Source organism: Anneissia japonica, unplaced genomic scaffold (assembly GCF_011630105.1).
Source record: "Anneissia japonica isolate Jap-2015-1 unplaced genomic scaffold, ASM1163010v1 scaffold1889_len2455224_cov183, whole genome shotgun sequence".
NCBI classification, from domain to species: Eukaryota; Metazoa; Echinodermata; class Crinoidea; order Comatulida; family Comatulidae; genus Anneissia; species Anneissia japonica.
In genome coordinates this window covers 2,350,890-2,362,074 of record NW_022752980.1, presented here as the reverse complement: position 1 = coordinate 2,362,074, position 11,185 = coordinate 2,350,890, and the positions used below count along the sequence as shown (strand labels likewise).

At 31.0% G+C, this 11,185-nt stretch overlaps 1 protein-coding gene across 1 annotated transcript in view; it reads left to right on the top strand.

Moving 5' to 3' along the window:
* The window catches only part of LOC117122521 (dmX-like protein 2), a 34,008-nt gene that overhangs the window by 20,058 nt on the left and 2,765 nt on the right, over positions 1 to 11,185 (top strand). Inside the window, exons 20-23 of the mRNA XM_033268107.1 lie at positions 4,144 to 4,294; positions 4,467 to 4,527; positions 8,631 to 8,761; positions 11,100 to 11,180. Of these exons, the coding sequence (XP_033123998.1) occupies positions 4,144 to 4,294; positions 4,467 to 4,527; positions 8,631 to 8,761; positions 11,100 to 11,180 (424 nt within the window). The remainder of the gene's footprint in view (positions 1 to 4,143; positions 4,295 to 4,466; positions 4,528 to 8,630; positions 8,762 to 11,099; positions 11,181 to 11,185) is intronic.

Genomic DNA, 11,185 nt, shown 5'->3' with positions numbered 1-11,185 from the left:
ATATAATATAATTACTGATAATAAACAGTGCAGTAATAATAACATTTCTGTTTGAATAAGAATAGTGATCAGTAAGTAGTTTCAAATAAAATATAAGAAATATTATTGAAACAATAATGATAATATAGTAATACTGTATCCATAAAATTAACAATTATGATAATAACCTTAATGATGATGAGAGCAATAATAGCCTATTTTGATTCCACATTAATTCTCAAACTGCTTCCCATAAATTATTTTGGTTATTAGAATCAATTATACATAAATAGGCATCCTCTTTTGTTCTCTGAGGAGTATTTGCTAGTTATGCTTGAATAGGCATGAAGCAAATGCACTCGAGAAACATGAGTTGAACAAACCAAGGAGGACACACAATTTCCGTAACATTAAGAGTGCGCCGTTCCGCATCCCGAGGATAAGTTGAAAGTATACAGAATTTGTTTAATGTTAACGGTGCACACTAAATTCCCCAGTATTTGATTTTTTACAAACACTGTTCATCTCTAATCATATATTATTTTCTCCATTTTTTGGGGTAGTAGTTGTATTATTATACAACAATAATTATGTAATAATAGTAGTAATTGTAGTGGTAGTAATAGTAAATGATACAGACTATTAGACGAGACTTTATACCCTATTTAGTGAACTCGTCGCCCACCAGTAATGATGATTTTGAATAAAAATAGAATTTTATATTTGGCCAATTAACACACCCGCCGCCACAAAAAAAAATAGAAATTTCTGAAAAAAATAAAAGTTTTTCTTTATTTTTATTACACACTGCCGCTGCCTTGAAATATCCAAAAATCGATATGTATATTTCTTCCTAATTATATCAATTTAAAGCATATACCCATCCCAATACTACACTGTTTTTGTTTTTGGCAAAATCATTTGCTAAATGAAAACAAAACAAAACAACTTTTTTTTCACCCTCTTATGATAAAAAAAAAATAAGTTCGCGAAACAGCGTATAAAAAATGTCTCACCTTAATTGCAGTTTTTCTTCTTTTTTTTTTTAAATCAGAAAAACCTACAAAATACTTTACCAGTTTATCTTAGAGATGTTTACTTGTTATTGTTAAAGTTGTTACTAATTTTGAAGATTCCTAATGGTTGTAGCATAATAACCAGATTTGGTTCCAGCCCCTTTAAAACCAAAGCATGCTGGTAAAGCTATACGAAATCTGAGATCAGCTTTACTACAGATGTAGCAAAAGTTTAAGTTCTGCAAAACCTTTATCACTTTCATTGCTGCCCTACTTTTTCAGAAGAAAGATTGTATTTTTTCTTGCCTAGCATTCCTTATCATAATATTTATTTTTAGTGCAGAGAAAACATTTTCTTGATGTACATGGTGCAAGTTTATAGTTAATGTTTTGTTGTTACTATTTAATTGCTGTTGATTTTACTATATATTTATGACAATCTATCATCTCATTTTTGCATTATTTATTTTAATTTGGACTACTGTAAAAACATAGGACTAATAAAAACATACAGTATATCAACCATTAAATTCAGAATGCTGTTGAACATTTTTTTAAACTCACAAAAAAAATAATACCATCCTTTGTGTCTACTTGCCTGAGAATTGAATATGCGGACTCGCCCACTCTTAACCATCACCCTCAATACATTGTACACAAACTGATATAGTGTGATTCGGTCGTAGTTTATTACTACAATTTAGGATATCCATAAAAGTTTTTTTGTTTTGTTTTGTACAATTAAATGAAAATTATATGAGCTCAATATTTAATTTATTGTTATTGCTGCATTTTGTGCAGTATAATATGTCTTTTCGAGATAGTAATTGCATTGTTAATGATATGTCATTTTCAAAGAAAGACCTGGTTTATAGTTAATTACTATACCATATAATATATGCCATGCAGACTGACATTGATCGAGTTCCTAGTCCACATATCAAGTACCCTGTGAAATCTTATATTAGATGGATATGACACAATATAAATCTACACTATTATTATGTTTATACAGTATGTTGTGATTGTCTTTTGCAGTTGTTATTATTGCTCTTTATATTTTGTATTATTGTTATTTAAATATATTTATTTGTCCGTTGATTAATTTAAATGTTTAATATGTTTATTTTTATTCATTTTGTTTGTTTCGTATTTTCTTAATTTCATGATTTTCATTGTATTGTATTTTTTAGCATGAAATAAAAACAAACAAATTATAATCATCTTCACACCAGACACATTTTAAAGAAGTTAACACTTCCTCTTAGCATTGCGTATATGAATGTAACATAACACTTTAAAATGTACTAGCCGTGAACCTGTACTTAAAACCAAGCATGAGTTAATTCATCCAATTATAATATTGCATATTTGCTAGCTAGTGTATTAAATAGGTTAATGTTTGACAATTTTCTGCATATTCAACCTAATTTTCCTTTGTTTCATTAATGTACAGTATGTTATAATGACCATTGCAATTTGTATATCGTGTATTTGCAAGTAGGTGTGTGGGTGGGTGGGTGTGTGTGTGTGTGTTTGTGGGTGTATGCACTTTAAAACAAATGCAAAATTGAAATTTCTTTTGTTTTGAATTGTTTGCCGCATTATTGTGACAATACACAATGATGTATTGTAGCTTACAGAAAGGAATGAAAATTTCCATTTAAAGTAGAGAGAACTTTTAATTGCATGACGACAATAGAACCTAAAACGGACATCACTAAGAAGTCATCTGCACATGCTAGAACATTTGGGCGCAATGAATGTTGTGCAGAGAACGAAGGACAGATACAAATGAGTGCAAATCCCTATTTTGCAGATCAGAAGGTCTCTAATTAAAGTTAGTGTTTGTTAACACCTGGGCATCCAGAAACTGCAATTATTTATGGTTTCATGCACATTCAGTACACAGTGTACTAGTTTTTAAATAGGTGCAGTATACAATCGGTAATCAATTTAACATTATCTTAATTCATGTTTCAACTAAAAAACACCTCTCCTTTCCTAAGCCTAAGAAATAAATTGTAGTATAATATCAATTTACATCCATTGAAGACTTCTTAATAGCACAGGTAACATGTTACATTTTCATATTGTATTAGTATTTTCATAAACGTTATTTTTATTGTTTTTTTGTTTTTTTTTGTACAATACTTAAATTTGAATTATATGTGCTTCAGTAATGACTCTTGCTATTGCTACATTCTGTGCAGTATACTATTTCATGAAATATTATTATTGTTGGTATTTAAAATATTGTACTTATAATAACTAACAGTTTGATAATTCTGACATAATCTGATTTTTGCTAATTCGCATTAATTTGCAAAATCTTGACAAGTCGCATGCATATAATAGTATGTGAGGGAAGGGATGAACTGTAAATCAAATTATTACAATGAAACAAGACTAAAGTGGACATGTACACATCTCATAAATGTTCCTAAGGTAAAAATTATATGAAAATAAGTCTGAAGATGTGATAATAATAATAATAATAATAATAATAATAATAATGATTATAGTAACAAGATACTATTTCAAAGTCTATCAATTTAAAGTAGTGGAAATGGTAATAATGATGATAGTGGTAGTGGCTGGAGATGGTGATGGTTTAATGGTTTCAATAGTGATGGTGGTGATATGATGGTGATGATTGTAGTGTGGTGATAAGGAGGGTTATGATCAAAAAGTATGAGGAATAAGTAATAGTAATAGCAATACCAAGATTATGAATACATATCCCCAGTAGTGCTGCGTATGATTCTGATATCTATAGTAGATGCATGGTTGGTAATGAGTTTGTCTAGATGCAATAAAAGAATTCCAATCATGAGCCATTGTGGGTAGGCGTGAACTTGTATATGTGTCTGTATGTTCATAAAATTATAACCAAGAGTCTTAACCTCACCTATATGTAAGTTATGTATCATTATTACCAAAATATTGCTATGTCATTTCTAAGCCTAGGGTCTTGAAAATGTAATGTCTGTTATCCCTGCAGTGGCTTGTGCAACCCACAATTGTTCTGAACATTAGATCTCTCGTACAAGCCTGTATGTATACCAACCGTGTATCCTGCCAAAGAAGAAGAATCCTAAATATTTCAGACTATGTAGTCAAATTTGAATCTTTGCTCTTTTTTCAGAGCAACTGTTGCAGAAGATGAGTTTCTTATGGTTCATCACATGCCACCTGAGCGAAGTGCATCTATTCCCAATGCTAGCACGGTGACAAACTCTCTCCTGCCTGGATTACTAGATGGTCCGAATTTCCAAACTGGCCGAGGCACAAATGTTGTACGTAAAAAGTTTCAGATTAACAAGAAGTTAACAAGAAATTAACAAGAAATGCACATGAAAACCTCACAAAATGCTATAATTGAAATATAAATATTTAAACCAACAACACCTTGAATACAACTTCTGACGTAAATATTATGATATTGTAATAGTTATGTGATATTTTCAGATTGCAAGAAGACCAACATATCACATTAGACGGCTTTCATCTCACCCGACACTTCCATATTGTAAGTACCTATTAATTGCCTACCATTTTTTAAATTCAAATTCATTGCAATCATGTGAGTAATTATATGTGATAAGGTTTTAGGCTTACAATCAAAAGACTGGTCGTTCGATTCTAGGGGTAGACACTTATGTGCATGCCCTTTGGTAAGGTAATTTTATCCACCTGCTTTATCCATGTTGCCTCTCTTAACCCAAGGAGTAAAAACCAGTGGCGGACCGTCAAGGCAAGCAAGGTATGTAGTGTATACCCTCCTAAAACTACAGAAAATACAAAATTATTATACCTTTTCTCCATTGATTTAACATTTTCTAGCCTCAATCTTCTATGTCAGCCTTAATTTTTCAAATAGATGGCTACAGTTTATTGAAATATAGTTAATATTGTTAGTTTTTTTCATTTTTGCCTTGGTATCTAGGATAACCTAAACTACTCGAGCCTATTGCATCGTCCTCTCACCTGCATAGAATTTCGGTATGGCTAGTTTTCAATATCAGCCTATCGCGCGTATTCAGTGAGGCAGTAGATGTGAGACTCGAGCATACCCTACAATGGTAAAATTTTCTATTCCGCCAACCACGCGGTGATGAATAGCAAATTTTACACTGGAGTGAAAGCGCTGTTTCCAAGAGTATGTGCGCATGCTCGTTTTCTCATTGCTTGCTTCTCTCTACAGTAGCTATAATCAGGACCTCTACTGCCAATCGGTTATTTGTATTACCAGATATTCTGTAATCTCAATGAATAAAGTTAAAATAAATTTGCATACATATGACCGATAATATAAGAAATATTTATTTGTTAAATGCACAGGAACAGGAATTCTTTTGAAAGAGGAAACTGCTTCCATCAAATTACATTCCAATTTTAATCAATATAATGATAATTTTAATGATAATAATTTTAATTGTGATAATAATGTTTCGTTTATAGTTTTTAAGTGCTTTACAAACAATTATTTTGATATTTCTGTTACATCTGTTTCTTCGTTTCCCAGACAGTTAGGCATTGCCCTCTTTTGAGAAATCCTACCAGGTACTGCTGAGTTGTTTTTTTATTTTTGTTTTTGTAAATTTGAAATGGTAAGATACATGATATGCTATGACAACCATGCAGGTATAAAAAAGAATATTCATTTGTAAAATTTTATTTTGATGCAGTCTTTGATTGTAGGCTAAACAAATTTTTCCCACTAACAGGCCTTAGCATATGCTACAATTTACCCTACGCTCTGCCACTAGTAAAAACCTGATAGTTTTGAATGCAATTTATATAGGACAACCGCTAGTTCTGATAAATATGGATAATACATTTATTATAATAATGTGCAGATTGCTAGATGCAACATTATGGAGTACTCACCCAGGGGACTGAGCGTGTGTTTCATAGGTGTTTAATCCATTGACAAGGTAGTAATGTGAAGCGTATATAGGTCTTTGCATGATGCGCTATATAAAGCCAACATATTATCATTATTTATTAAAGTGGTTGTCTACTTAGTTTGATGGTCTTTGAATATAAGAGTATATATTTAAAGCTCACTCTACTTATATTGTAATTTCGCACATCTGGTTATTGTGAAATTGCATTTTATCTTTTTATTTTTTAATTAGTTTTAGATTGTTTTTTTTAAAATAGTATATGTATAGTATAGTTGTCAAGACTCGTAAAGACTCTTCGATTTTGCATATAACAATGTAACATGAAAGCTAATGTGCATAATTTTAGCACCTAATACAAAAAGTATACGGTTTAAAACATTAAAGTCAGGCTCCCACTGCGTTGTACGATGAATCCAAATCCTCTCCCTGTGAGAGCGCTGTACGACGTGACGCCGTGCCGTTGACTGATTGTCGGTGGCAGTCTGAATGGATTGTCTTTAAAAACGATCCGTTGCACACACATGGTGCACGCATCAACAGATGACCGTCGACTGCTGTGAGTGCCCGTCTTAAGTGGGAGTGACAAAAGTTATAAAAAATTTATCAAGAATATTTTATTTACATCGATCAAACAGTTAGTGGAACATCCTACAAAGCATAATTGAATCAGTTGTTTCATCAACTAGTACAAAAATAGGATTGAAATTTTCTGTAGCTGTTCTACTTTAGCTTCAAGTTCACTACAATATATTGATCATACGGTGACACCGAGTTCATTAATCTCTATCTTGATGTTGATAAGCGGTTGTTAAACTTATCCAAAAGACAAGCGAATTAGCCATATTAGCATTTCGATATGGTGTATTAATTCTATCAGAGGAAATTTAAGTTCAATTATTTAGATTAAAAATACTTAGGATTGTGCTTAGATGGATAACTTGATTTTTGTTTTGTAACTTATTTATAGAAAGCTGATAATCATGTGCACAAAAGTTGACAATTATTTTTCCATAGCTTTAATCCACATTTATTTGTCCATCTGCATTTTCTTTAAATAATATTTTTTCCCAATTATTTATGACCTCCTATTGAACTCTGTTTTGTCTCCTGAGTATACTGCCATGAAAAAATCTGGAAAAAAATATTCACAAATATTAAATTAAAAATTAAATTTTTAATATACAAAGATCAAATATGTTCCCAATGGGAACAGTTTTTACTGATAAGTTTTTACTACACATATTCTTACTGCTGGCCAATTTAAGAGTTTGCAAGAATGAAATTATCATAATATTTTAAAATCATTATTGTAGCGTGGAAAGGATTGTTTTGGTGTTGGCGAGGAAAATATTTTCCAGTTATTAAATGAAATATGAAAAAATTATTTTCAAAGCAAGCAATTACATTGTTAATTCAGGTTCAGGTTTCTTAACCCATTCACATCCAAAAAACGCTTAAGCTTTTTTCAACCAACAAGTTTTATATGTAGGGCAAAATATCATTAAATGTTGTGATACAGAGCACCATCGAATATCATAGCAGCACTGTACCTGCTTCTACTTGGGGATCGGATTCAACACTTAGCCACTAAAGGGTCATTCAAGTATTATACATAACACATTTTTTGGCAAATATTAGTTCTTGATTTATTTGTTTCACACTCTCAGATTAAAACAGAGACCAGCTAATTCTGGCTTATGAGTGAAATACAGGACATTTTTAAAACCCAAGCAAAAAACACGATTAAAAAAGTTTTAAAAACAGGATATACAAACCTTTCTTAAAATATGATTTACTTAAACACAATAGACTGCCGTAAGGAGAGGATTTGGTAGGCAAATTTAGCTACCCTAAACAGTGGTTGCCATCGCTCATTAAAAAATTGAATTTGTCGTTAGAAAATGGGTTGATTTGAACAATATAATCGTACAGGTGGGATCTGAAATCGTTATTACGATATATGAATAATTCAAATATAACAATTGTAGTAAGTAAAAGGATCAAATCAAAAGGAATTGGGAAAAGGCACACAAAACAAGTAAAACACTTTTATCATGTAGCCATGATGATGATGATGATGATGATGATGATGATGATGATGATGATAAAGTAATAATAACAAATAATAATTATAATAATAATAATAATAATAATAATAATAATACACACTATACATGGATTTATTTTGAAATATAGTCAATCAATCAAAAGTTAATTAAATAGCGGATGAATGAACATAGAATTCATGAACATAGAACATAGAATGAACATCATTTCTATTAAATAGCCTGATGCAAAACAACATCTAATTAAAGTTTTATATGGTGTGATATGCCAATATATGGTCATGATGCTGTCATATCACCCATATAATTATGGGAAGTGACAGGTTTTAATAATAATGCTCATACCTTTTGCAATAAGATAAAACTCAAATGTCTAAGTCAATGTTTATCACTCTATTTTAACCATTTTTTTTTTATATATATATTTTCAATGTTTTATATATTATTGTATCTGTATGTATTAAAATGGTTACACTGAAATAGAATTTCCATTTTTTGTAAAATCAATATTCTTGAATCTTGAACTTGAAGTTAAAAAATGACAGGTTTTTGTCATATAAAACTTGAACAGAGATTTAGCGCAACATAGAGGGGATATCTTCAAACATTTAATGCATTTATTTGTCTGACTTGGTATGCGGCTCGTCTCTTTGCAGATTTAAGTGGTTCACAAGATGGCAGCGTCTGCATGTGGGAGTGGGGTCACTCGCAGAAGATATATATGCATCGGCCCCCTGGACAGTTTCCAAAAGTCACGCAACTCCACTTCAATCTTCAAGGCAACAAGGTGAGTTTCATCGTTCAAATTACTAATAATGTTCAGGAAATAAGAAAATGTTTTATTCAGTTTGCGTTCCATTGTAAATTACATTTACATATATATTTAATTCCATTTTCAAGCAAACTTCAAGGTACAGATGTTGATTTTGAATTTTTTCTGTCTAGATTGTGCATGCATTAAGAAAATTTATGCCATACATTGTATTGTATTGTATTATAGATCTACGGTCAGCAAACATTTACTTGTAAGGACCCATAATTTTGTACCTTAGCTTCCCACAACCCAAGACCTCAAGTTATCATGGAAATGTCATCTAAGATACAAAATATTACCAATGTAATACAGTAGAACCCCCTACTCTGGGACACCCCTATTCAGGGGACACTTTTTAGTATAAGTATACTACAGCCAACCCCTATTAAAGGGACATCCGGTGTCGGTGGGGGACACTTCTTTAGGTGTGGCAAATGGTAAAATCAATAAATATTCAACCTATATTAAGGGGATACTTAATTGTTTTCATTGTATCACAAAAACTACAGCAGTCTCAAAATTTTAAAAAAATCATTAGCCTTTATATTTTGAGCAATAAACTTCACATCAAACCAGAATTTCTCCCCTGAATCCGGTGTGAACATCGGAATAAGCCCCGGATTCTAAAAAATAAAAAAATTAAAAATTAAAAAAAAAAAGGTAAAGTATTAATTAATTTGATTTGAGGGCCAAAATATATTTTTTCTCTTGAGTAGGGCTCTCGGTCACTTGCCAAAGATAATATCTGGTAATAAAAAAACTTGTTAAAATGTTTTTGGTAATTTCAAATTCCATTTTTTGTTGTGCTTCACAACAGTATTAAGTTAGTGCAAACATTAAAATTCTGTAACTTTAAAGAAAGAATAGGCCTACATATCAATAATCATTCTATTCACACCCTAGTTGTCACTATTGAGAATGTTGTTGAGAAATTGCATTTGGTGTATAAAAAACATTAGTAATGTAAACATAAAAACATATATATATAATACGCGTGCTTTAAAAAGCAATGTTAAATTAAATAACATTAAGTACTTGAAATATATTCAATGATATAGGCATGTTATGCTACTAACAACCGTAACAGATTATTTGACATAAAAGAGAATCACTATGGGCACTTTCTTCAAAAGTACTGTAGAGGTACAGAAATAATATTGCTGCTCATTGCTGGAGTTGTTTGTTTTGTTGATGCAGACAAATATGGTTATACCAAAGGATAAGAATAGGTGTGATATTGATATTCCAAAATAGCAAACATAATAAAGATATCCTGTTTTCCTTCCTCCATTTCTTATGCAAACCAGGATTTAAACTTTTTAAAACCACAGTTCAGCGCACATTTAGCTGTCTGAGCTAAGCTGCTCTCTATTTTATTAACCTCGCATCATGAAATAATATTAAGAACATATATTTTAGGTTCAAATACATTACTGCTGATTTCATATTATAAATGAATTTTGCATAGATATATTATTGCTATAAATTAGTTTTAATTCAACTGTAACTCATTCTTTGGTCAATGAAATAACATTGTCAAGAGTTTATGTCATCGTTGTATGAAAATTCAATATTTCTGTGTATTTTGAAACACAAATACTATTCAAGAAACGGTACGCTGCGGCGCATAGCGATGTTTTATCAAGGTCATCAATTTGTAAATTGGATGACAAGAGCCAAACATTAACACAAATTGAAGACAATAACCAACATTTCATCAAATTATTTTATAAAAAAAAATGTTTTGTTTTGATGATTTCTTGAGAATCTACTGATTTTAAAAAGTGTTTATTTTAACACTTAAGTCTTAAAACTTTCTTTATAATTTTTTTTTAGACCATCAGATTTTTGAGGAGCATCATCAGATTTTTGAGGATCTGATGACCCTCAAAAATTCACTTACGACCCAAACTTGGGTCGCGACCCTTGGGTTGCCGACCGCAGTTATAGATGTTGCTTATCTCATTTAAAATTCTCATGATGAAGTCCACTGCATGGACATATGCTACAGTCTTTGAAGTGCTTATTTTAAGATCTATGACTTGTAAAGAAAATGTTCCTGCCGTATATTTCTACTAAGTAAAAAATGTGATTAAATTTAGCATCTAGAATGCAATGCTTTGATGCTGCCATTGTTCAATGTTAAGTCCACCTTGCTTACTATTGTCTATTCTATGTTGTGAGCAGAATTTGAATAAAATAATTAAATAAATATGTATATATATTTATAATAATTAAATAAATATGTATGTATATGATGTATATATATGAAAGGTTTACAATGAAATGTTGCATTTATTTATCTCCTCAGTTTGGTGTTTGCGATGACAGTGGACAGCTTTGTCTTTGGCAGGTCGGAATGAATTCACCATCAATCACCAAACCCTTCCTTGTGAG